The 27,385-nt window shown below is 41.9% G+C and overlaps 1 protein-coding gene across 7 annotated transcripts; it reads right to left on the bottom strand.

The window, feature by feature from the left end:
* Nucleotides 1-24,819, bottom strand: MKNK1 (MAPK interacting serine/threonine kinase 1). 7 transcript variants are annotated; one of them, XM_075424555.1, is made up of 14 exons: nt 24,737-24,819; nt 23,666-23,752; nt 20,041-20,145; nt 16,493-16,766; nt 15,540-15,637; nt 14,006-14,085; nt 12,506-12,579; nt 9,053-9,157; nt 6,000-6,055; nt 5,326-5,421; nt 4,165-4,359; nt 3,365-3,529; nt 2,727-2,770; nt 1-1,815 (listed from the first exon to the last, which is right to left on the bottom strand). In XM_075424555.1, the coding sequence occupies exons 4-14, from the start codon at nt 16,605-16,607 to the stop codon at nt 1,587-1,589; spliced, it is 1,257 nt and encodes a 418-aa protein (XP_075280670.1). In that variant the 5' UTR covers nt 16,608-16,766; nt 20,041-20,145; nt 23,666-23,752; nt 24,737-24,819; the 3' UTR covers nt 1-1,586. The 7 variants fall into 7 exon arrangements, with proteins under 7 accessions (XP_075280670.1, XP_075280673.1, XP_075280674.1 ...); XM_075424558.1 differs by having other exon boundaries at nt 2,727-2,767; XM_075424559.1 differs by having other exon boundaries at nt 16,493-16,591.
* Between the last annotated feature and the right edge of the window lie 2,566 nt (nt 24,820-27,385).

Genomic DNA, 27,385 nt, shown 5'->3' with positions numbered 1-27,385 from the left:
ACTTAAGGCATTTTAATAAAAACAAAGCAAAATACATTTCATAATCCATCCACTGGCACAATGTATAAAATATTTTAAATAAAAACTTTAGTATTAGTCACAAAATACAGCGTGTTGTATAAAAATAGCTGTATGCACACTGCTAAAAGATAACGTAAACCCACTCTGAATAGGCCATGCAAAGACATTCAGCTTTGACCCTTCAATTTCCAAGTGCTTTTGGATCTGCTACTTTACCCCTTCCCACTCTGCTTGGGAGGGTTTTGTGCTGGCACTTGGGGGCTGCCTCCTCCCCCTCTCCACCCTGCACACAATGCCCAGACGGTTTCAGAAATGGCTGGCAAATTTAAGGTGCATCATGTCGGGCACCTTAGTGGCCCAATTTTCACAGCTTACGTTTCAGAAAGTGCTCAATATCCATGTCCTTCTCCACAGACACACATCACCTTGGACACTTAAAATCTTCAGCTTTTCAGGCAGTACCCTTTCAAACTACTTCTGTCCCCTGGTGCACCACAGTACTACAACTGGAAGCGAGAATCTAGACACCCAGCCTGAGACCACTGCAGGAGGCAGAATGCAAGAGCTGCAGCACCGTTTTTGCACAGATGTACCTCTACATTTGATAATGATATGTTATTCACACAACAGAATTCACTGAACCCTGTCCATTTACATTAAGAACTCCAGGTAACATACACAAAACGACCTGAAGAAATCTAAGTTTATAGAAAGGTATAACTGAGAACAACGCTAATATAGAAAAAACCAGATACTAAATACAAACTGCAATATAAAGAGTCTGTTATACTGTGGTTATCAGACTCGAGACTGTAATTGCCACAGAAGGGGACACACCAGATACACACACACAAAAAAGAGATGATATGGAGTACATTTTAGTTAAGAAAAAAAAGACGTCAGATAAATAACACCCTCAGCTTTCATCCCACAGGCAGACAAGCAAACTATCAACAGGATAAAATAGCAGCTCGGTCCTCTTCATCTCTACAAGCCTGAGTGATCCTTGCACCTTTGCAGTACCATCCTCACACAATTTAAGCCCCATGAAGGTAACAGAGGCAGAGATCCACCCAGTCACCATCTTCGTTTCCTGAGTCTACAGAAAGAGAGAAGGACACTGCTGGTTGAAAACAGTCCCTGCTGCTGACACAAGCAGCAGCGCCTTGTGAGACGTGCCTCTAAGGAGAGCAGCCGCAGGCAGGGAGAGACATGACACTCTGCCGGGTAAAGTAAGAAAGGGGTTTTTTCTTACATTTCCAAGTTTGCATTTTAAAGCATGCTTTTCTAAGAGGAAAACAGGGAAACCTTAGTGATTTGTCACCTCAGATAACACAGCAGCAAACTCATCTTCTCCAGTTTAAAAAGATCAGTTAAATTATCTTAATGGACCAAATCTGACAGGCAAAATACATTCCCATAAAAAGCTGTCCCCTTTAAGTTACAAGTCACATCACAAGAGCAAGCTTCTAATCAAAGTGTCAGAAGCAGAGAAGCTTTTATCAGTGCTGAAAATCCAAATAAGAACACAGGCTGATCTTGCCAATCCATAGCAGGGAAGAAGTTTAAAAGGCTTTATGGGGAACCGGCTGAAAGTCACTGTTTCTGGTGGCATGCGTCATTGCTCTGCGCTTGGCGAGGCGGGACTTGGACGGAGGAGAAAGCTTCATGGAGCACACAGCATGGGCAATGTTCTCCTGCTCTGCGCCGAGTTCATTCTCGTGCTGAGACAACTGGCGGTTAAGGGCTATAGCCTCAGCAGCAAAAAGTGTCAGGTCTTTTGTGCTACTGTTCCTTTCAAGGGAAAAGGAGAAACCAGTTACAGTTCACACACAAAGAGTCACTTCACCAGGTTACCTTCACAGCAGAATATCTATTTTCAGGCAGTTTTATTTCTCCTATCGAAACATCGACACAGCAGGCAAAATGATCAGTTAATATTTGCATGTCTCCTCATTGCGAGGACCAGCAGTACATAACAAAAACACTCTGGGATTTTGGGAACAGCCACAGTTCTAGTCCTCATTTTGCCAGGGGCTTTGGATGTAAACCCAAGAAGCCACCTGAGATGCCATGCTTCATTTCTACATGTTAAAAAAAAGATGGGCATATGGGGCAACACCGTTGTCTTTCTTCAGAGAACTGCAACCCCACTACAATTGCACATCTGGCTTAAGGAAAGGCATTTCTGATGGGAAGAACCACCTGGAATCGCACACATGGAAACAGATGTGTGACTCGGGCTCTCTGGCATACAGAATCTACCATCAATTCACCCCAAATGAGGCTTGCCCTGCTCACAGTTAAACTGGTACTGTGATTACCACCAACTACAATGGGAGTCAGATCAAGTCTGTGTATATGATGATTAATCACCCATCAGAATGTCGTGTCTTTGGATAACGCATGTCTTTATGCCTTTTTTCCCCCCTCCTGGGCAGCAAACTGCCAAAACCATCATTATTTCCTAAGACTAGCACTGCACCACAGGAACACTCTCCAATGCCTTTCCCACAACAAGATTAGATCGTAAAGAAAAATCAGAGCTTTAATATTTCTGATGTTCTTAGCAAAATTAGTGCTGCACATTTATGAATTTCCATTCTCAGACAGAGATCTTACCCCCTGCTTTGTCACCTATCTCTCCCCCCATTCTTTCAGTAACGATTCTTAGGCAATTTTACAGACATTAAAAAAAAAATTACCTTTGAAGAACTTGAGGGGTAGGCAATCCCCTTTCAGGAGCCTGCTAGAAGAAGCAGTTAAGACAAGTTAGTTATGTATTAGCAGCTGAGAACCAAGCTTTCCAAAGATGAGTGATAAAGATAGGTGACTCCCCCAGACCTTTACAACTAATGGATATTGCATATAAATTAATTCACTGCTGGTTTACAAATCACATTTCATAATCTGTCTCCCCTCACAAGAAGATACCACAGTTTGCAGGTATAAGACTAAAGGTTTGGAAGCTCTCCAGAGGGTCTATTCCTCTAAAGCAAAAGAGGACATTGCTGTTCTTTTAAAACCGTATCTCCCAGCATTCTGTGTTACTGTATTAAAGAGTAACAATAATTTGTGTACTGCAGTGCTTGGTATTCACAAGAAAATCATTTAAAATGCATAAAGCAATAACAAAACCCACTTAAAGCTTGACAGATTCATCCAAATATTTACCACACAGAGCTCCAGAAAGAATAAAGCCACTGTGTATCGTTTAATTAATCAAGACAAGAGCACTAAACCACGCAACGATGCTATTAAAAGTTCAGAGACAGGGAACAGCTTGTTTGTCACTTTGGAAGAGTAAAAAAACCCTTAAAAAAATATAAAGGGGGATACATACTCCTTGAACCCATGAATGTTGCAAAACTTGAGCAGCACTAAGTCGTTCTTTGGCATCACGAACCAGCAACTTTGAGATGAGATCTTTGGCCTCAGAGGATATATGCGACCAGTCCTTGTCAGGAAATTCATACTTGCCTTCCTGAATGCTTTCAAAAAGCTTGTTCTAGCAAAGGAAAATTTCTTTAATTTAACTAGCAACTAGAGTGCAACCAGGGGACTTCTCAGGTGGGATCTTCTTACTCAATTTTATTCAGCTAACATGGTGGGTGACAACTGAAATCCTTATGGAGTCAGTGGAGAGTGACAGACAGCTCCAGAAAGGGATTTAGCGCATCCTAAGATGGACATGATATATTGTCTGCTGAAAACACCTTCCCCTTCACCCTCCCTGTAACAGTGTAGCCAATATACTCAGATATTGGGAAGAATACATTCAGGCTCTGCATGAAGACTCTCCTGGGCTCAACACTCATCTGAGGCATTGTGGTGACTACCATAAACCAGATCAAGAATTACAGAATATGGGAGGACTGGGGGGCGAGGGAGAGGGCGAGGAGAAGCTTTGAGATCTCACATCAGGAGGAGAAAGAGGCAGTTGCCAAACCTTACTTTAGAAAGGGATATAATCACTCAACTTCTACATCACCACCCTCACCTCTCAGTGACAGCTTATCCTCCCAGATAACTGGCTGGGTTACAGACACAGCTCTTCAATGCCAGCGTTACGGCAAGTCTTGCACCCTAAGTTCATGGGGCAGACTACACTCTCCCACACGTACCCAGGATATGCACATTCACCTGGCAAACTCTGCAGACTTCTCCTCTGTCCCAGCCACAGTCTGTGCCACAGTTGCCCACAAAAGGGGGGTAACCGCTGAGCATGATGTACAGAATCACTCCCAGGCTCCAAAGATCACATCGCTTATCGTAGAACGTGGCCTCCTCCGTGAAGACTTCAACCACTTCTGGTGCCATGTATTCTGCAGATCCACACTAGGAAACCACATTCAAGCAAGTTTTCAAAGGGAGGATCAAATCAAAACATAACAAGTTTTTTACCAATCTTCTCTCTTCACAGTAGGCAGCTTGGTCTAAAAGCAGAACTGGGCATCAGGGACTACTGAAGTCTACTGCTTTCACTGCAGGTCTCATTTTGTTAAGCCAAATCACAACTGCTGCATCCCTCAAAGGTTGACTGGAATTGCCAATTGCTTTGAAACATGTTGTGAGCATACTACACGGGGAAAAACTAACACATCTCAGGTATAAGGACTACGAGATCTAACAGAAGGCAAAAGAGTTCCTACTGTTCTTTAGCAGAATCATAAGTTGTTCCACATGAATCTAGGATCCTTTATATAGGGTCAAAATATTAATTTACATATTTCAGGTTTTTAAATCTTATCCATTAGTTATCATGCTTTTCAGAAAGTAAAGAAGTACATCATGGGAGGTGACTTCTATACCAGACTCCTGCAAAACTGTCAGACTTTTCTTTCACAGTAATGCCAAAAGCATAGCACTGTAGTTTTTCAAACTAATGCGTACTATAAAGCCACACACTGATTACAGAGCTTGCATTGCCCTTAGCTAGTGGGTCTTAGCTATAGAACCCAAATATGGGGAAACAATTGCAAAACTAAGGTTCAAACTCAGTCCTTAAACACACAAAAAACCTCCACAAAAAGCTTCCTCATTTGATGGGGTAAGAGAGAAACAGGGTCAATGTGTTGCTTTCTGGCCAACAGGAGAACTAATACGATGAGCTCCCATGCTCTTGTATATTTGTTCTATGACTGGGAAACCAGGACGGTGTTTACCACACTTACACCTGCTTTAAATGAACTATCCACCAGTGGGTGTAGCTGCAGTGAACCCTTTGGAAGCTCTCCTTTGAAGATAAGAAAAATTATTTTACAGTAGAAGAGAAAAAGCCTGAAGCCACAGCAGGTCTCTTACCGGCGTTGTTAATTCGGGAGTAGTTATTGGAGTACATGCACTGTTCAACTTCACCCCACTGCCAAGATCAAAGTCACATATTTTTACTGGTGACACCTAAAACCAAGGACAAAACACTAAGAGGTCCAGAACTCTGGGACTAATGCAACAGACATGAATACAGCACCACATGGAAAACTCCAGGACAAACCCCAAGTTGTTCTAGCAGGAGGACTAGTGAAACCCAGTCTTACAGGTACATTCCACTCCTTGCATTTACCTCCTCTGTCCCACCTGCTCCCACATCCCCAGCATCTGACCCATTTACATTAATTTTTTATTTGGCTAGGCAAGTGCCAGTACACACTGGGGCAGTTTGGGAACTATATGTAACGTGACCAGCTGGCCTGGAAATGTTGCTTGTCCTTCTGGGTACTGCCTCAGAACAGATGAGATGCTAAATCGTAATTTCCATGCCCTCTTTAAGAACAGATGGCCTTTATCTTCTAGCCAGATGCTCACATTTTTACACCTCACAGAAGAATTTAGTCTCTTTCAGGCTTCACTTCCACTAAATTTAATTGAAGATCACTAATGCATTCAAAAGTCTTCAAGAAGAGAAAGACAGACTATGAGGGCTATCTTTGGAAACCAAGCTAAAACACACTTCAGCAGGTTGAGAGCCAGAGCAGCACCTTTTCTGGAGATTCGCACAGGATGTTTTCAGGCTTCAGGTCCCTGTGAGCAATACCTAAACATGAGTACAAACATTCATTAGAGAAGATACCCTCCTGTTTATTTCTCATTACCTCTCTTTATTAGAAGGTGGCCTGGGAAATATTCTAGGCCTAAGTTTGCTACACAACCCCTCCCTTAATGACACTGCAAATAATTTAATTTCAACATGGGTTGTTAAAAGTCACTGTTGCATTCTGCTATGGCTTTATCATCCTTCAGTGTACACAAAAGTCAGTCAAGCAAATAAGAACCTGCTAACACTAGAACTTTTTGGCTTAGCCCAAATTAATTATGTTAATTAAAACCAGCTTATTAAGATGACTGACCTGTAAAAAAGCTTACTTGTGTACTTAGTTTTGTCAAAAGATTTTTGTGCCTTCTACAGTAAGGTCCTTCTTTCCAGAGGGATCAATCTGTGGTTTGCTGAACTCCTACGGGCACAGACAACACCTAAGGCACACTCCCCACAAAAAACCTCCCTGGGTTCCCAGGTGAAAATATCATCCCTCTAACGATCAGGTACGTATGCATTCCTGAATTAAAATAAAAATTAAAGGGTTTGGTTGGAGATGCAGAAGAAAAGGCTAAAGGAGAACCACCAAAGGGCTTTTACAGTCATTCAACTGCTATCAGAATAGGCAAACCCAACGGGGAAACACAAAGTTATCTGCCTGTTGAATTCACATGCCAAGGTGGTTCTGTGGTGTCAAAGCAGTTCTTCAAATGCCTAAACACACAATTTCTGGAAGTTCTGCATTTAGCAGGATCAAACTTTATGGGAAGGCAGAAAATGAGAATCAAAAATCAAATCAAATTAGCAGCTTGGCTGTAATTTAACTGCACGTTAGCTTTGTTTAAGAAAATTACACTCCAAGAACACTTGATACTACTTCAGAGTATGAGAAAAAAAGATCCCACCAAATTCTAGGTAAGGGAGTTTCTAATGTCTTTTCTTCAGCACACTCCACAATACATGACAAAAAATAACATTAACAGCATAGCACTGATTTACAGGAATCAGGGTTTTCATAAGGATGCAGTTCACACTGCTTACGCATGGAAGACGGGAAACACGACAAATGAAGGTGTCCCGTGATGACACTTACAGCACGGCTGACAAAACTCCCAACAGTTGGCTTGCCATGTGAAACCAAACAGCACTTTTTCATATTATAGTTTAGATTCAAATGTCTGATTATATAACACTTTATTTTGCGGCTGCACACAGTGCTGAGAAAAGAAAACAACTTCCTTTAAACACTCCTCCAGTAGATTATTAGCAATAAAGCATACAGCCCAAGTGGGTGTAAGGCAGTATTATCATCCAGCTGAGTTTTAAACTACTCCTGGCAAAAGAATTAGTTTTCCTCATTCCATTTTTTTTTTTTAAGTATCTAGCTATAGTACTTCACTGTTAAGCTGTGCAATAAAGCTGCTTTAATTTCCTGTTTACTTTAGTGTTCTGTATGCTACTTACTAATTATTTTAATGTCCCACAGAAGAACCATAAAGAGAACAATAAAATGAAAGCGGATGTTGGAGCTGATTCTGCAAGCCATGTCCCCACTCTACCAATTCACAGCAAACAACAAGAAAGTGGATTGCTCCTCTAAAGCCATTTTAACAAATCACTCCCCTCTTGTTTGGGGAAAGGGGAATTAAAGCTAAAAGCTAAGAGAGAAAACTACAGAAAGATATTAGCTGAGTCGATGCTAAGCTTCCTTGAACAATGTTCCTAGACTTTAAGCCATTAAGCAAACTACTATAACCCTAACATGTCAAATCAATATTTCTCCACATGTTCAGCCTATGTTGTGTGTTCCTTATTTGCCTCCATAACTCCCAAGTCAAAATTTTCTAAACACACGTATTCACAGTACATTCTCTACAAGTTCAAAGTCGAGTTATTGCATAGACAGGCTGTGAAGATTAACAAAAATCTTAATCCAAACTAAATTTGTTTCTACATTCAAATTAACTTCTCATAACATACCCACAACACGTGACAAGATCCACATTCCTCAGGTTTACCATTTTATTACCTATGCATTGCTACACTTTTCTTTTTAACGGGTTCAACCTATCGAGGTACCAATGCTGTGATTCCAGCTCGAGCATAGAAACAGTCCTGTGGTGTACAACTAAAGGCTACAATTAAAAACTTATTGAACTGCTGCCAGTGATAAACAATTTAGACAACAAATATAGATCTGCTGAGATCTACCTGGCTAACCAGAATGGCAAAATAAATGGAGAGAAAAATTTATCAAAATAAATAACCAATAAACACAGCCTCCACATGCCATTTCTGCTCAGAGATAGTCACTGTAACATTAACTGAAGATGCTTAATCTATGCAAGACCAGATAATCATGACACAGGAAAGATTTTAAAGGTATCTAACACATTCAACACAAACACGTAATCTGGGATGACCACAATCCACACAGATCTTCTGAAATGAAACAAAAGCACTCCCAAGCAGAAAAAGCTGCAGCAAAAGATTTTTATATAAAAGAACTCTCTACATACAGAACTGCTTTTAAATTTGAGCAAATCCCTAATGAAATAAGGACACCCTCCAACAGCGGGGGTCTAAATGTGGAGACCAAAAGCTACTACAAACAAAGAGGTCTTGTAACCAGCAGAAATTCTGGGTAAATACAGAAAAGCATCTCTGTAGATCTGAAAGAGGAGGAAATAAAGAATTTTAGCTCCCTTTTCAGTAGCCTTTACATTGTGGCTTAGGTAACAAGAACAAGCAAACAGATTCAACCCTAATGTTAATTGTCCCATGCCAATTTAACTTTTCTTATTCAAAAGGCTACACCATCTTAACACAGCTAATTAAACTACTACATTATGAAAATAATATTATAGAGGAAAACAGCATAAGTCTTCTGGCACTACTGTAATAGAAATGCAAAGGCTGACTCCTTACAGACAAAATGTGCTTCATAACCTAGGTGTACAATATCAACTAGTAAAGATGGAGACAGCCTTCTCTTACCTTTTGTATGAAGAAAATTCAGAGCAGAGGCAATATCTCTCACCACTTTGCTAGCTTCTCGTTCATTGAAGTGCTTCTGCTTTTGTATATGGGCCAGGATCGAACCTGTAAGAGTCACAGGTGAAAAGGAAAACCTTAGTACGAATGCTGCCTGGGCTGAGAAAAGGCTTTGTCAATACAAGGATAAAAACACAATACCTACTACCAGTCTGCCATGAATGCAGAACTGATCTTGGTGTGAACATGGCCAGGGGTAATTTAGAAAAGTTATTTGCAACTGGACTCTGTCCTAGTACATTTATGTGGTAGAAAATGAAGTACCACAGTCCCATGTTTTTAGATGCAAATAGCCTCAGAAAAAAATAATGAACTAGTACTAAGTATCATGAATCCTTAACCTCATTTCTCATATTTTATAACAGCCTTTCACAGCAGGCAACTTCCATGGACCAAATAGGGGAATGCCTAAGAAGGAAAAGGTACCACTGAGCAGCTTCAATACTTCAGCATGCTAGAACATAATTTCCAAACACTCCAGCCCTCTAGTTTAAGCACAGCATGAGAGGCAATCACTTTTTACTGCCCCAGCACATGACTGGTCTGTTTTCCACACACCACGAACAGTAGAGACTTGCTAACAGTACTAGCAGAACTCAAACATCAGCTAAGGATGTACATAACACTTCAGCAAAACCCACCCTCCCCCAGGTCACAGATGGCCTTGCTTGAACTAATTCTCCTCATTTTGTGTAATGTGACAACTGAAACCCTGCACGGAACGTCAAGTACACGTGTGGGGTTTTTTTCTCAACACCATCAAAATAAAAAGACATTCTACCTTTAAGTACACATTAAAATTCCCACTGACATTAAGGTGAGGCTTATACAGTGACAAGGCAAAATTTGCCCACGGACATGAAATCTAGCAAAAGACCTCTCAAATATGAACACACTGAAGGACTGGTAGCTTGCAGGCAGAGCTCCACTGGTATCCCTTGAACAAAGGATAAAGGGATGTTTGATTCCTCATCTTCCTTAAGTGAATTCCATCAATCTTCCCAAAAGATTAAAAATGCTTTTAAAAAACACTTTAGTGTAGCCCACAGAGATCCAAGCCAACTAGATAGCCTTACTACTGATTCCATTTTCTTACTCAGAGAGGTATATTTATAAAAGCACTCAGGCAGACAAATTCAAGAAGTAACTGCCATTTGTTATTAGCCCCCAATACAGTAAACATTTTATATCTCAGGTGATTTAATTTTTATTCTTCAGTTCCGGATGTAGAAGGAAACCTCACTCTCTGTTGTGGTAATTCCTATTCTTACACTGCTGTCACTCCGCCACAGTAAGGATTCAGCGAGGAAACACAAAAGACAGTCAAAAAGAAGACAGATGGACAAAACACTCTTTGGATGTACTTTGATACAATAAAATACTCTTCACATATGCACAGTAATGCTGTGTCAGATGGGCGGAGGTAGGCCACTTCAGATCAGGTTATCAGATTTCAAATACAGAAGGTTTCCCTTGCCAAAAAAACACCTTCCAGTTTGCTACAGATCTCTTAAGGACACAGAGTTAAAAGGGTTTTCCCAGCATAGCTGTTCTTTACTCCTTTAGGAAGCAGTAACAATTCTAGAATGTTCCCATCCCTGTGGAAACAATACTGAGCCACATGAAGTGTCCATTTTACTCAGCAGGTTTATTTCAGATTACCCTTCTGAAAAGAGCTGATGTTCCAAACTCTCACACATAAGAATTGTATTAATACCAATGAAAACATACTCTACAGATTTTACATTCAGTCCACAGAGGAATCCCACAAACCAAACGAACAGCAGGACACTCCTGCCACAGCTGTTACCACCTCTTCAGTATTCATCAGAGAGAAAGCATCATATAGCACCTCCCAAAATACATTTCAGAGAAAAAGAAAAGGAGGAAAGAACTCTCTAATCACACAAGCTCAGCATAAGCAGCTGGATTTTAACGCTTTCAATTCTAAAATGCTGTCACGCAAGGATATTCAACAGCTTCTGCATATTATGGTGAACTGAGCACAGCTAAAATGGGAGCAAAGCTCCTTCAGTTACCACAGCCACAGGCAGGCAAAGCTGAAAATGGAAAGTCCAGGTTATGCCCCAACATTGTACGTAACATCTCTGAGACTGGAGTTACTAAAGTCAGGCTTGCACAGAAGACTAATGCTCTCATTCTTGACAGCAATGCTGCTTACATCAGAATCTGCAGCACATCAGAAGCTGGTCTGACACCTAATTCCCATTATTTCTTTCTTCAAACCCACATATCTAACATTTCATATGCTGATTTTTTCTCAAAGAGAAAACTAGCCTTAGCCCTAGTTGACCACCATAAACACAGTAGCTAAGAGTGAAGAAGGTGTAGCATTATTATCTTTTCGGCAACCACATGGGTACACTGACAAGGACAGTCCCACAGTCAAGGAAGAGGGTTAAGTAATGCAACAATGTGAAACAGGAAAATAGACAAATGCAGATTCATCCCAGCTGAGTCCTATTATAGCTAATTTGTCAGAGAATTCTGTGCGTGAAGAGGAACAGTGTTAGAGAAACCACAACGAAATGATGCAGTAATTTTCAGGGAAGGTAAACAAAAGCTTTTACTCAAGAAACTAACCCACATCCTTCTCTTTTCTTAAAAGTTCTGCACCTATATTGAAGGAGCTTGCATTTCTTGCACATATGGTTTGCTACTGAAAACCTTCTTCACCATAGATGCTGTTCTATGGATGAAAGCATGCTCCTTTCAGTAACTCAGTTTTCCTGTGAAGGATGGGCCACACAACTCATGGCTTTGCATAGACATGCAATTAATGGATACTGTAATTATGCTCAGTGTAGACAAATGTGAGAAAGTCCACAAAGTGCTTGATGTAGCCTTCTCATTACCCAGATGAGCGTCAAATGCTAGAAACCAGTGACCACACGTGCTCATTTGATTGGCCTTCAAAGAGCCACAAGCAGACTGCTTCACAATTGCAGCAACCCCAGGCAGAAGGCAAGACATTTTTCACAACAGTGCTCGGCGAGGTTCAGGAAATGAAGCCAATCCTACACCAAGGGAAAATGCTACAACAGTACAGAGCTGCTGTACATAATACCCGACATACTGTGTGTCTGCCCTTAGCTGAAGGTACTGTGACCTACTAACTACATTCCAAAGCTTCCACTTTAAGACAGCTGGCATTTCCATTGCGTAACTACAGAAAGAGATTGCAAATGTATGAATAGATCCATCAATATTCAATAACAACCATACTTCAGGCTTTGCATATTAATTTCCTCTACTACTTCTTTGTCTTAAAATTCTCAAGTATTTAAAATAAACCCTTCATTTTCTACTTGAAAACACTGAGACAAGCAGGACCAAGATGATCCAATGAACAAAGGCACAGTTACTGCACGGTACCTCCTCGCAGCTTCTCAAAGACAAGGTAGTATCTTGTGTCATCTTCAAAAAATTCTATTAACTCCAAGATGTTCCTTTAAAAAAAAAAAAGGAAAAAAAGAGGGCAAATAGAGGAAACAGGCACAAAGTATAAACAGAACAATGAAGAGTTTCAGCATGGATAATCAAGAAGTGCCAGAATAATTCAAAAATAAGAGTGCTAATTAGACAAGTTGCTTTGGTTGCCTATGGCATTAAAACTACAACTCCAACTCACACTGAAATTGAATCAGGGGAAACAGGCCAAACACCAAAATCAGACAGGACTGTGAAAGAATTCTGCTACTGCTCAGTTGACAGGAAGATAACTGGTAATAGGTTGTATTTAATAATTTAGAACATTGCATTTGTGCTGAAGGCAAGAAAAAAAAAAGGCATTCTTTCTCTCTGGAAATCATACGACAGAACACCCAGGGCTCAGAGAAGACAGGCATCTGTCAACATGACATTAAATCCAGTGCATTAGTTACCATTTTTAGACTAACTCCCATTTAGCTAGTGTACAGTCTTTGTAGCGGAACACAAACACCCCATGTTGCCTTAAGAATGTCAAACATGCAAGTCAGACCTTTCTTTACTTACAGTACACACAAAATCCAAATTGTGCATATGGTCATGAGAGCTTGAGTTTTTCCATCAGTTACGTACTGGACAACCATATGCTCTTAACCACCCACAGGACAAAGGTGCAATCTGCTTCTCTACAGCACAACCTAAGTCCACGGGTCTGGTAAACAAGTGTGTTTTTAAATTATCTTTAAGTGTTGTACTAAATTTGTAAAAAAGGGCTCAATATGAGCTGCACAACTGTAGCGTAGATAGCAGCTGTTGTATATACATTCTAGATTAGCAGAGACATCTAAACGAGGAGTTTCAGAATTGGCTTAAACTCATCACAGAGCATGCTGCCACTGGCTGTGTAGGTTTCCCCCGTTTTTCACATAGGAGTAGCAGCTTTAAAGTTGCTTAATCTGGTGGCTATGTGAAGACAGAACACATCCAAATGAAAACTAAATTAGCTTTTGGCTGATCTATGCGTTACAGTGCAAAAACAGGAAGGCTGACACAATGAGGAGAACAAACCACACATCAAGGAAAGAAGCCGCAAGACTGTTCCTTTCAATAGCAGCTGGTATCAGGTCAGCTTCTGCTGATGGTGAAATCACAGGGGAGAGTGTCAAAACGTTAATTCCTTATTCGGACAAAAGACACACATCACTGAAGCACATTCATGCAACACTGACGTGGCTGCTAATCAAGTTATGTGACTTAACTTGTAAATATTTCCCTAAATTTCACAGGTAAGAGAAGGGGAAATTCTCATCTCAAAGAGTTGAAGTCTAAATTTCAACTGGTTTTAAGGAGACTACTACAACGCTCATAACCTAGTCACACGTAAGAGGCTAAAAATTTGAAAAAATATTCAAGATACTTTAAAGAAACAAACAACTCTATACTTACTTGTTACCCTGACACTGGTACAGCGTTTCTATTTCACGAAAAACCCGAGTCCGACTATGCCCAGCATTTTTTTCAATGATCTGCGGAAAGAATTAGAGCTCATATTTGAAAAATTACTGCAGGCACTGTGCATGTGGCTCTGGAATTACGTAACTGATCTAAAGCTTGAATCTCAAGCATGGCCACCAGACAGAAACACTCCACCTTTGTTTGCTTAATTTCTCATCTGTCATTTATTTACAATGTCAGCAGAGCTCTGGAAGGCATGCAAAGGACAAGGGAAATGAGGACAGGAAGAGAAGAAAGGAACCAAATTCACATTGCACAGTCACTGACCAGTTACTACAAGCTTTTTCTTGCATCATTTTAACTCTGCAATGTGCAGAAAAGGATATCCTTCTGAGTTCCAACAAAAATAGATTTGGGTCACGTCAGACACTGAACAGTCAAAAAGAAGAGATTTGTCATTACAGGCATTTAAGTAAAAAGTACTAAATACACCACAAAATGAGTTTGGTTCATAGTGCAAACGTCATGAAGACCCAATAACAGGACCTAACGTATTAAAGAAAACATACATTCAATCTCAGAGCCATTCTTTGCTGCCATCAGAAGTCACCTTCCTTCACACACTCCTCAGGCTGAAAGAGGACAAAGACTTTCCATAGAGGCTGAGCCTGAATGACTGCTACATGAACTGAAAGCTCATGACATTACCACAAATACTACCACCCCCCACAACCAGCATCAGTTTCTCATTTTTACAACCAAAGTACTCCAGTACGGAACAGACATCCATTCACCAGTACTACGTGGGACTTGGTATCTGATCACATCTAATTCATAATGTGGTGGTTTGTTTATCCCAGACTTTAAACTTCAACAATTCTACGAAGTACACACAAAACTACAGCACCTATAGGACTAGATTTTTAAAGGGGCTTAAAATTTTGTGCCTACGTTTTTTGCAAAAGAATCAAGAATAAAGCTTTCCTATTACTATTATTTGTGTTTGGGGGGGGCTCAGGATAACCACAAATCTATAAATGGGCCGTAACACTTTATATAATGGTACTAGAGAATATTTACCTCCATCAAAAAATAGGAGACAGCTTTACATGAACTAAAGGCAGTAACTGACACTCTCTGAACTAGGAGCAGCATTCTCAAAAGCTTGCATTATTTGGTAGGCCATGCTAGACACTGACTTAGCCTCTTCTTTCATAAGAAGAGATAAAAACTGGTAGGACTACAATCAAATCAGCACACAAGCGGAAAGCCTGCCCCAAGATCTAACAATCACACAGCCATTTGCTGTTTGTGAATTCTGTCTGCGGCAGATATACCAGTTCACTCCAGAGGCACAATACTTAAGACGACAGATATCTCCATGGTTATAAAGCAGGTTCATTTCAAGCACCAAAAATTTTCTAAACGCTTTTGCTATTACCCACTCTATACAGGTTTTCACTGAGATACTAGGAGGGAGAAGACGTTACAGACAGAAGTAACGCTGCTTTTATTCTATACTTACTTTTACTGCATATTCTTTCCCAGTTTGGAGGCTGACAGCACCCTGGACTTTGGCATATGCTCCCTCACCAAGAAGCTCAGTAGTCAGCTTGTACAAGTCTGCCAAAGAAACCCAGCAGAAAGGACACATTAGCCAAAGCATTTCAGTGAATAATATCAAGACAAGCTATTTATCTGATGAACATCATCATGACAGCAACTGAAAAAATTCCCTTGGTAATAAAGACAGAAAATAGATTTATGCAGTATTATAGATGTGCCAGCCTTAATTGTGTCTCATTTTTCACTTCTCCCCCTTCAAGTTCCAGGAAGATTTAAAGCAGATTTCATTCCAGTATCAAAATTACAAGTTTGTTCACACCAGAAACATTTTATATCTCAGCAATTGCTACGACCTCATTCTCCTTCCCTGTCCTAAAACTCAGAACCGCTTTCTCAGGTGGAAAGCATTTCACTCCTTGATCAGAAAATGCCTACCATACAAAATCTACTTGCAAAGATAGTTTTAAGTATAACTGAAATTTGAAGGTTTAAACCTACAAGACTAGAAGACTGCTACCATCTTGATTTGTAATGTACCTTACAATGTAACTTACCCACTAAGAAATTTTATACTGGTCAGCTTTGTCACATTGAACTGTATTTTACCTACAATGCTTCACAGTCTTTGTGCTCACACCTACACAATCTACACATTTTGACATCAGCACTGTTCATACTGGGAAAGACAAAAAAAAAAAAACAAACAGAAAACAGATTATGAAGACGACTCAGATTTCACCACTAAAAGAAGAAAAAGAGACTGAAGATCGAAACATGGGGGACAAAGAAAAACAGAAATGTTAATTTATCATCTATAATTATAAATTAACATGCAACGTTTAGCTAAGAAAACTAAGTACAGCAGAGGGAAAACAGACCACTACAATTAAAAGCTTGGAAGTTGCCACCAACCTTCAAACTTCCCAGGGACATGATCTGTGGCTCTGGTTCTTTTTTTCTTTTTCCTTTTCCCACTGTTTGCTATGGGGAGAGGCTGACTGCTGACCATCTCTGTGTGGCAGAACATAAAGATGCCTTTAACACACGATCAATTACTTCAGGAGAAAATGAACGTGGTCTTGTGTGTTTATGTTCTTAAGCTATCCAGAAGTTTCTCTGCTTGTCTTCATCATAGCCTGCCATGTCTCTGTAGGCTGCCATCTCTCCCTCAAATATCAGAGGAAACCTAAAAAGATGATTTGGATGCTAATTAACAGTGCTGGGGAGGTTTGATAAACAAATGTAAAAACAGAAGAAAATAAGTATGCATCTATACTGAATCCTCCTCTCACAGCACAGTAAGGCAAAGCATGGGAATAACCTTGTCAACAACCACCACGAGCTACCCACAACATAACACCTGCCCTGATGCAAGACAGGATTTACAGCCCTTGCAACGGCGCTATTCTTTGAGCTATTCTGCTCTTTCACAAGTAGATTTTTTTCAAGTTGGCTTAAGAAAATGAGCTTCCAAAACAGGAGGAATGTGTGGGGAAGTTTCAAACAACCCGGTGAAACAGAGCAACCACAGGAGTCAGGTCAAAGGCACAATCTAGGTCAGTTTATGCTGCCAAAAGGCCCGAAGAAAAACACTTCTCACAGAACCATGATGTGCCTTTCTAAACCACAGATCAGTGGATAACCTATGCTCCAAAACAAGCAGTGTTTACAGCATTTAGATTTTTTTTTTTTTCCCCTGCATTACTAGCTGCGGATATTACAAGAATTTAGTCAGAGGTAACAATTCACCTATGCAAGATAATATGGCAGAAAACACACCCACATATTCTTATGGAAGCCCTAAATAAAACCAGTGCCATACACTTCCTCTGCCAGAGGCTGCTTCATGCAGCTAACCTATCTCCAAAAAGGTGAAATGATTCCACACTATACTCACGTGAGCACTTCTCCACAACACCCGTCACAGCCTGCCAAGTTAGCCCTAACAGTTAAAAATCGCAGCTCAAAGTCTTTGAGGCAGTAGCAAAGCATTGCTAGGACATTTTACAGCCAAGAGGATTTCTAAGTAAATTCACAATTTAAGATTTTGTACTACAGAAGAAAATAAATCCCTAGAAATAGCACAATTATGAGAATGCTGCTAATGAAAGAAGAGCAAGCCCTAAAAAATTATGATGACAAACAGCTTTCTGGCAATTCTCCTTTAAAAGAAAGCCTTTGTGAATAGCAGTTTTTCCTGCCTTTTGCTGTTTCCGAAGCATTCTTAAAATACAGGAGAAGTTCTGAGGCGGAAAATATTACACAACCATCTATCAACACATGAAATACTTTCTTTGCTTCATTGTATTTTTCTTGTCAATATCTGTCAGGAATAGCTGTTATGAGCATCACTTAGTACATACATGTTACCTGACAATTTAAGGAAAGTGTTATTTTGAAAGCCTTTTCTCTTTAACAACTTACTGAGACACTTAAAAATGTATCACTCCAAGCCTCAAGACAATAGTAAATCCTCGTTTTCAAGTCTTAAGTAGGATATGTTAAGAAACCATCACTATGGATGACATATGTGAGTTCTTAAACACAGTAAGAAATACAAAAGCATGTATTTTACCAACTCCTGAAGCCACAGCTTCTTTTTAACACAAACTGACACCTACAGTTTTGAATTTTAACAGAAAGTGAAGGCTAGCCTTCTACAGCAAGTTCCAGCTCTCCCCGATTTCAATTTGGCCTGCATAAGAAGTTATTCAGAATTGGGATTGAAATGACACACCCATGGAGCTGCTCAGAGATGGAGCTGGTCTGCTTGAAGGAGGTGCTTCATTTCCAGAAGGTACCAAACAACTTATTTTAATGACCTGACCTTCTGCAAGTCAACAAGTCATACCTCAACAGGTTCTATTCCATTTCAAATATTACACGGTTTCCGAGTTTGCAACAGAGACTAAAAATTATGCTAAAAGACAGGAGATGAATCCTGCATCTTGGCACAGCTGACATGTTTCTTCATAACCCTCTCCTGCACTCTTACCAGTTGGCTACGACAGTTACAGTCTGGTGTTTAATAGCTCACTGCATTATTTCAATTCCCTTTAGTCTGACTCAATTCCTGAATTACAGAGAACGGCTTCCTGGAAACCAGGAAGTTCACTAGTCCTGTATACAGAACCAAATTACTGAAAAGCTGATGTTTCCAACCTATAGTCTAGACCAAATTTGCTATCAGACAGGCATGAAACATTTGCTATATCAGATACTTTTTACCCTTCTGGTCTGCTATTTCACTTCATTCTGTAGTTCACTTCTCTACCAATACAGCTCTTCCTTTAAAGGCATCACAGCTTCATACTCATTATTCACTTTGCTGTAATGAACTGGTACGTAAGTAACAGCTGGTATGACAAGAAAATGCCTTTAGCCCAGCCAAATGCTTTAGAGGTTTTCAAGCTTTCAAAGAAATGCTTGTTTCTGTGACCGTATATCAAAGAGATTCTGATGACGCTGAAAGATGGTGAGCCTCAACCCTCCAAGCAATGCTGAGGTGTTTTGCATACTGCAGGACTACCTCTGCTGATAAGGACGCTGTGGGCTCTGAGGAAGCTCACCATGCCAGACAGAAAGCTCAGAGATTGGATGAACTGCTCATGAAACAGGCCATCGACATGTCAAGTCAAACAAGCACATTTAACTGCTGTCATTTTAAGGTCATTTTACAATGTGGCCTGAAATGTTGAACCCCTGCTTCCACCAAATCAACTTGTCCATCTGCTTTGTGATCTGTTCTGGCTGAGTGCAAGGAGGTGGGAGTAGAACACTGCTTGGTGTTCAGAGCAGACCAGCCAAACCTTTGATAAAGAGCACTTCTTACATCCCTCTTGACCGTAAGAGTGTCAGACTGTTCTGACAGATGACTGTCTGGCAAAAGCTGAAGAAACAAGGAATAGTTCAAATTCTGATCTGTCCTTTTCTTCCAGTCAGGTTAGGGTTATTGCTCACAGACAATGTAACCCAGCAAAATCTGTACTGCAAGCAAAAAGAGAGCAAGTTTTTGTCTCAACTGCAGTCTTGCTGAAGTCCTCTATTTTATTATCGTCATAATTCTGCGTTGAGGCAATGTTTAACATATGCATTATTCAGAGCCTGTGTGGAAGGTATAGTTACAGCCGTTCCCTCTTGCTATTGTGGCCTCTACAACTATCTTCAAATGGAAGAACAAAGGCACTTATCATAAAGAAGACTTGCAAACAATGCCAAGTGAAGAAGAAAAGAAACAATTACCGCAAGCTTCACTTCATCCAGATCTTAAAACACCCTTCGTCTTGCTTCCTAACACTTCATATGCAAACATGCCAAAATCCAATATGCAGACATAACTCCCCTCTCATGCTATCTGCTTCCCAAAGGAAGGAAGGGTATATTTAGAAATCAAGCATACATGTACAGGAAGCACTTGGAGAGCACAGTACAGATGCTTTTTTCTATTAAAAAGATGATACCTTTTTTGTGCGTTTGAATTCAATGGAAGAAAGCAGCTTAGGCAGAGTCTAGGTACTACCACCTGCTTCAAAACTGGGTCTTGCTTGAGCCAGGTTGTTCTGCAGCTGAAAAGGAACACAATCACATTTACATTCAGAAAACACATAAACATTACATACATTCAGGCAGTGTCCAGAGTCTCAAAAGCTTGCAAGAACCTGTTGTGCTGGGCTCATGTGAGCACACAGCAAGAGCACACCCCCACATTAAAGATTTTCCAAGTCTTAAGTACAGAATGCGAAACACTTATTCCCAGTGCTCCAATCACTTCAGCTGAAGAGGAGACCCCCCCCCGCTACAGTCTTGCAAAAACAATGGAGAGATTTATGGTGTTCATTAGTACTTGTTATTATACCATTGGAGAACCACAAGAAGTTTAGATATAAAATACAGAATTACTCATAACAGACACAAACTATCATATTCCTAACCCAGATCAATGCTCTGCCAAGATAGAGCACCACAACTAAAGCCATAATGGCACCAAGTTAAAGCATATCTCAAAATTGGTCTTGAAGGCAGTCAGACAGGCTCCAACAGACCAGAAGCACGAGAAAGCATTTTCCACAGCTGAAAGTCTTCTCCTGAGAACACACAGCACTAGCACTGAATTCACTCCCAGCAAGCAGCAAACAAGGCAGTGATGTGCAGGTAACACTAGCTGCGGAAAACAAGAATCAGGAGCCTCAAATAAAGCCTTCTGTGGACTCACAGAGGATAGCCACAAGCCAGAATTCAACAGATGAAGCAAACTCAAAGTTGATGTACTGGCACAGGGTGTTTTCAGACCACTGAGGTGGTACCTAAACAGCTGCAATTACAAAAGTATTACTGTCCCGCAGCAAAGGCTTTTTATTCAGACCAAATAAAAGCCCACTGAGATCTCTGATGAGGCTTCTCTAATTGAGACTTAAAAAACACAATTTTGACTAACTGTACAACAGGCAGACCAGTCTGCACCTTCTGAACAGCATTCAACTTCTCTGTTGATTTATGCTTATTTTCAAAGCCACTGGTTACTTGTTCAAACAGCTACCGACAGAGTCAATAGTTCCACATGAATAAGTCCCTTGATTCCACAAGCATGACATACCTGTGACTCTCAGACTTCAAATGTAAAAGTGTGCTCAAAACTCAAAAAAAAAAAGCTAAGCCACTTTAATGTTTCAGACATCCAGGGTTTTGGACAAAGAAACAAAATGGAAACAGACTTCAGTCTCATTTTCCTCCTAACTCAGTTGCTCACATCATTCTTGGACCCTCCCTTCTCCAGCGACACTTTGATTCCTGTCAATGTGGCTCATAACAAAACAGGACTCACTCAGCAGGTGCTGATTCTGTCAAAACCTGCTAGTTGCAGGAAGCTCAAAATAATCAAAGCTACCTTTATAACGTGACTACATAGTGATTAACTGTACTTGTAATGTTACAGATCAAGAGAAACACAACTTGAAGAGGAAGGATGCCAAATTCTTTAGGGAAGCCTAAAAATCCAGAGGCAGATTATTTTAATACTCATTCTGTATTGCATTAAGAATATTAATTTCAAATTGTAAGAAGTGAGTATTCTTACAGGTCATTCATCTTTACAGTAGTTTGCTATAAGTCATCCTCAGCTGTCAGTTACCCCACCTACATGAAAACTTCTAGTATCATTTAATTCATTGATCTGAATTATCCATGAAGAAAGAGGAACTTAAAAACATCCCAGCACCTTCCCAATAAGATACAGGAGCATTAACATTTTAAAATGAACACCCAAAAGTCCACAGAATGCCCAAGTGATCTGATTTCATGAAAGAGCAAGGCTGAGAAAACTTATTAATTTTGCCTTATCACAGGCATTAGTGTAACACCTACACAATATAACAGTTGACACCATCCTTCTAAAATCCTTCACTCCGTACAAAAGGTTACAGGAACCTTTCTCTTTACCTCTATACTTCTCTCTGTGATTCCTTTCTGTCATACCTTTCAAAGGCCAGTCACCTTATCCTCCATGAACACAAGTTGTGGAGTTTAACTTTTCACACTCTCAGCTAGCCACTTCTTCTGCAAACTAAGCATAGGGCTTCTGAGGTTCTGAGACAAACGCTTCAGCAATGGGTGGATCTCACTTCGCAGGACAGCACATTAAGTTATTTCAAATAGATTCCTCCCACCCCAGTTTATCTCTTCACCATGATTACTACCAGAGAAGCAGGGAGAACCTTAATGGAGAGAAGAGCACACAGCACTATTTTCCCTCTCCTATTGGGAGAAAACAGCTTACTTTGGGACACATACTGTAGACATAAGATCTTCTGCTGAGGTCTGGCTATGTTTACAACAGGCACACATGCGTTTCTTTAAAAGCATTAGTTATCATTCAGAATAACACCAAAAGCACCGTTATCATCCCCACTGGAAAGACACAAAGGCAAACAGGACGAGTGTGCTGACCCTCCTATTAGTTAACAAGCAAGGATAACAAATGAGACTGAAGGTGCCTTAAAAACGCACAATAATCTTTTTAATTTCTTGTTCTAGGACAACGCGCCTCTAAGGCAGCCACACGGACAAGAGGACATAATAGGGTGGAATATTTCACAGGACTTACAAATAAATGCAACTGGTAAGCCTTGTCAGGAACAACACAGCATGCACACTGGTTATTGCACCAAAGACCATCTTCTCTCCTTCCACACACAGCAGTACAGCCAAACAAGACATTTAATGCCACTGACCACTGGCAGACAATTCATATTTAAGAGTTTCCATCACAGTGCAGTAGGAACTTAGCTGCAAAATTATTTTAAACTCCAGATCACATATTCTAAATGAGAAAACTCCTCGCAACAGTACTTTGACTCAGCTACTCGGATCATCTCTAACCGCTAAGGCACTTTGAAACTGGGAACATACACAGGGCAAGCAAGTCCTGAGGGCCACTTACTAAACAGTAAGCTGCTTATTCTCTTCCGCATCTGAAGGCATCAAGAACTCTCAGAAGACTGTCTCTGCATTGCCAGTTAGCTCCTCTAAACCCACCCAGCTCCCTTGCTAGTTTTCAAGTCTAAACCAAAGAGAAACACTTCTTAGAAGGCAACTTCTAATTTCATACAGATAGTAGATCAGCATTTCCTGCTCTTAATCCACACCCCACAAATGATTAGATAATGACATTTGTCACTGGAAAAAAAGCCACACAACATACTCCCATATTAGCAATGAGCCTTGTTTGGAGAGGTTAACCTAACTAAATGTGGTTTAAAAGTCTGATGCAAGACTGATTATTCTTCCTTCCCCCTCCTCTGTACTTTCATCTCTAAAACAGGCATTAAACTCCACAGCATTTTCACATTTGATGTCACATAAAATTTGTACCAGTGTTTTAACATTCGTTACTGGCAAGGTAGTGGAAGGTGAGAGGAAATTCCTCACAGCAGTAAATATCTTCTTTGAAAGCATTAGGGAGTACTGATACAGCATTCATACCATGAAATAACGTCATGATGGACAATACTCAATGTCAAGAAACTTTCAAGCTTCCAAGACACCCAAATCCACGTTAACTGGAGGGCTGCCAATACCAAAACCAATCACCTTTAGAACTGCGGTGGAAAAGGTTCAGCTCCGCAAGTGTGTTTTGCCTTGCTTCCATCCAGCACCTGGAAGGCATGAAGAGGAGCTCTGTTTTGAAAAAAAATGCCAAACTGTAGTTCTTCAAAGTTATCAGAACATAGGCCAGTCTTTCCAAGCTAACTGTGGGCATAAATCTGCACGAAAAAGAGGCGTTTTTAAGCAGTAAGCTCATAAAAGGAAAAAAACCACAAACCCTAAAGAGTGGTTTATTTCTAAACAGTTCTGACACCTTGCAAACAAGGCGCAGTGACGTCAGTGGAACGGGCTAATTTTCGGCCTTCACAAGTACTGCTGAAGCCAGCAGCCGAGCCGTCAACAGGGCTGCACGGCTGCCTCGGGTTCGCTGCTCTTCCCTCTGAGCTGCCCCAGAAGGTCACCCTGCTCAGGCCAACAGACGCTGCAGGGGGCAAAAGAGATTAACTCCAGACAGATTCTCGGTGCTCCCAGGGCTTCACAGGTCTCGTCATTTTATGATAGATGAAAAACACAAGGACTGAAAGATTACTCATGATGAAATCTAGGAACAAGTTCACTCGCCTCTGCCCGCTCTTCCTCCACTCTAGCAATATTCTTAGTAGAAAGCAGCCGACATAGGAGTTAAAAATGCGCTATGTATGAAACCTGAAGAATAACCCGCTCCAAGGGACCGGCAACCCCGCGTCCTTCGGAGAGGGCCCCGAGACCCGAAGCTGCGGGCCGGGGGCATTTCGCCGCCTCCCAGCTGCCCCCAGCCACCGGCACGACCCCCGACACCAGGGCTACCACCGCCCCCGGCCCGCAAGGTTTTATCCCCCCCGCAAGCCCCGCGCCTCCCAGGAGCCCGGACAAGCCCCGGTGAGGAGGAGACCCGCGCCCGCAGCCAGGGGAGCCCAGCGGCTCCCGCAGGCTCGGACCGCTCCCCCTCAGGACCCCGCTCCCCCTCAGGACCCCGCTCCCCCTCAGGACCCCGCTCCCCCTCAGGACCCCGCTCCCACACGTCCACTCAGCCGACCAGGTCAGGGAGCGCCGCAGCCCCGCTCCCCCCACCCTCACCTCCATGGCAGTCACCGGCGTCCCGCAGCAGGAGGTGAAGGCGGCGCTGCGCTGCCGGACCGCCCGCCCCCTGCTTCTGGGCGGAGAGGGGAGACCGCGCATGCGTGCGGCGATGCCCAGTGTGAGCGCGCCCGGCAGCCGGCGCCCGCCCTCTGCGCATGCGCCCGAGCGAGGCCTCACCCTCCCCTCGCCCCGAGGCGGGGCGCAGCCCACGGGGCAGGCAGGCGCAGTGCGGGAGGGCGGCAGGTGGGGATGGAGGGTCGGGAGCTGGCGTGGGGTAGGGGCATGGGTCTCCTCAGAGGTTGTAGGGTTGGCGCTTTGCTCCCCAAGCTAAGCTGGCAGATTGCAGTCTGCTTCTTCGCACAAGAGCGGTATGCACCTGGCCGTGTCCCCACTCGTGGCAGGAGGGCGCAGAGCCCCTCAGGGCGGGTGGGCCCTGTGACCCTCCGTCTGAGGCGCTGGCTGCCATCTTGTATTGCTGCCCCCAGAAGCGCTTGTGGAAAAAACACAGTAATTAACAAACAAAATTCAGCACAGGCTGTTAAGACGATACCTTCGCAGGAAAGACCCAAGTGAGTTCAAAAAAGCCAATGGGACTTCTACATCTGCCTGCACCAGGTGCTGTCTTGAAGAAGTGTTAGGGCACAGGAGGGGTGATGCGGGTAACTTTCTAGAAGCCTCTTCATTCTGGAAAATTTATTATCCTAGCTTTACAGGCTGATATGGTACTGTCTGTGTAATGCCAGCAGCATAATTTTGGAAATTTACTTCCTTGCCTGCTTTTTCAGCTTCCTGTGCTCCCCACAAGTGTTTTGCATCAGCCACTGATTTTTCACAGCTTTCCCATCTGGCCTCAGGGTCAGCGCAGTGCTGATGGGCCTCGACAGTCACTCAGGTGACATGGGGAAAGCGTCCCTTGCCTTTGCCTTCAGAGCGATGTGGCTGTGGCAGAGGGGTTTGGGGCCATTCAGTAGGCCAGGTGCACCTGCAAGCACACCAGACTAAGAATGGAAAGAAAAAGTAAAGTAATAACAGCCAAGAGCTAAGGATAAACCCAGGGAGGCACAGCATGAAAACGCTGTTGTGGGATACAATGTCCAAAGGACTCAGAAGGCAGTGCTGTGCACTTGGCTTGCTGCTTCTCCTCAGCAGTGTCTCTGTATCCCAGCCTTGCTTGCTTCTACCCCCTTTAGATAAATCTCAGTCCTTCTACATTAAGATGTATTTTCTCATTTTTTCCACACTCTCTTGAATAATTTAGCCAGCAGCTTTATTTCCTGCAGCTGCTTTGTTACCTCCGCAGTACTGCTGCCCGTTTTTATCTGGTGGTGAAAGATACATCTACTTTGTGGCCAGTACAGCTACAGAAGAGGTGCAGCAGTGTAAGAGCAGTGGGACAGAAAGAAATGTACTCAAATATTTTTAAAAATCTTTTTAAATGATTACTGTTGAATGAGGCTTTTAATTTTGCCAGTTTTGTCCCTTTTTAGATTGGTTATATTGCCTGCAAATATATTTGACTGGAAAAACAATCAGGTTTTCTTCTCAGCAGAGGCAAAAGGCATCAGCTCTGCACAAGAGCTCCAAGAGAAGAAAGGCTCACTAACAGCAGAAATCTTGCTTTGGAGTTTGCAGTGAGTCCCTTCTTTTAGTTCTACAAAGAGAAGCTCTGATCTACTTCTCGAGTGTTAAAAAGGCTTGGGAAGAGACAGTTATCAGTGCTATTTCCCACCGTAAGGCTGAGTGGGGAGGTGGATTCGTTTGCAGAGAAATATCCCTGGCAAGAAATAGCTCTTTTCCATATCAACTCAGATTGACATTTTATAAGGTCATTCTTAGTTTGGGTGACATTTCAATCTGCCACTCATTGTAGTAAACTAAATAAAAAGATGTAAACTTGGTAAATTTTAGAGTCCATATAAAAAAAAAGAGGTGGATTGAAATCACTTCCAACCAGAACTCCTGTGAGATTCTGCTCCCTACCTCATTTGTGATGTAGTATCTTCTCCATGAGGATTTCAAATGTCAGTGGAGATACAAGCTTTGCCGGGAAGCGGGAGATGTTCATACCTAGGGACGGGCAGCTTTGCTGTACTGCATAGCTACAGATGTCAGATAGATAATGGAAAGCTTTGAAGAAGAACCTGAATATGCCTGGAAAAATCAAAGCAAATTGCAAGTAATCAAGTTAGCAGGACTTTAATAGTCACCATATAGAAGTTCTAACTAATTTTATTTTGCATTTGCCAAGATCTGGGAATTTGCACGCAGTCTGTTACCACATTTCAACTGGACGATGGTAATTGCCACATGGCGAAGAACCTGTAGGCCTGTGGATGGCAAAGAGATATAGCCCTTCCCACCCCAGAGCACCAGAAACCATCTCCAATTGCCATGGAGGGGGAGCAAGCTCTGTCAGTTACACTGGCCCAAACCTTTCAACTCTGCTGCCACATATAGGGTCAATAAGGGGATATTGCCCAGCTCACTAGGGATGAGCATAGGCTTGGCGTGCCAAGGCCAGGGGTGAGGTTGACAGCCCAGTTCAAGTGTGTTTACACCAATGCACGTAGCATGGGCAATAAACAGGAGGAGCTGGAAGCCATTATACAGCAGGACGGCTACGACTTGGTCGTCATCACAGAAACG

Source organism: Opisthocomus hoazin, chromosome 6 (assembly GCF_030867145.1).
Source record: "Opisthocomus hoazin isolate bOpiHoa1 chromosome 6, bOpiHoa1.hap1, whole genome shotgun sequence".
Taxonomy (NCBI): Eukaryota; Metazoa; Chordata; class Aves; order Opisthocomiformes; family Opisthocomidae; genus Opisthocomus; species Opisthocomus hoazin.
The sequence above is the reverse complement of the archived record's forward strand: the minus strand, read 5'-3'. Positions and strand labels throughout refer to the sequence as shown.

Excerpts from the sequence above, each read along its gene's own strand:
- MKNK1 (XM_075424555.1), bottom strand. The coding sequence starts at position 16,607 with ATGTTCTGCCACACAGAGATGGTCAGCAGTCAGCCTCTCCCCATAGCA. Across the intron at positions 14,086-15,539 it reads GGAAAGAATATGCAGTAAAA|ATCATTGAAAAAAATGCTGG; the intron begins GTAAGTATAGAA and ends TTCTTTCCGCAG. Across the intron at positions 1,816-2,726 it reads ACCCCTCAAGTTCTTCAAAG|GAACAGTAGCACAAAAGACC; the intron begins GTAATTTTTTTT and ends TTCCCTTGAAAG.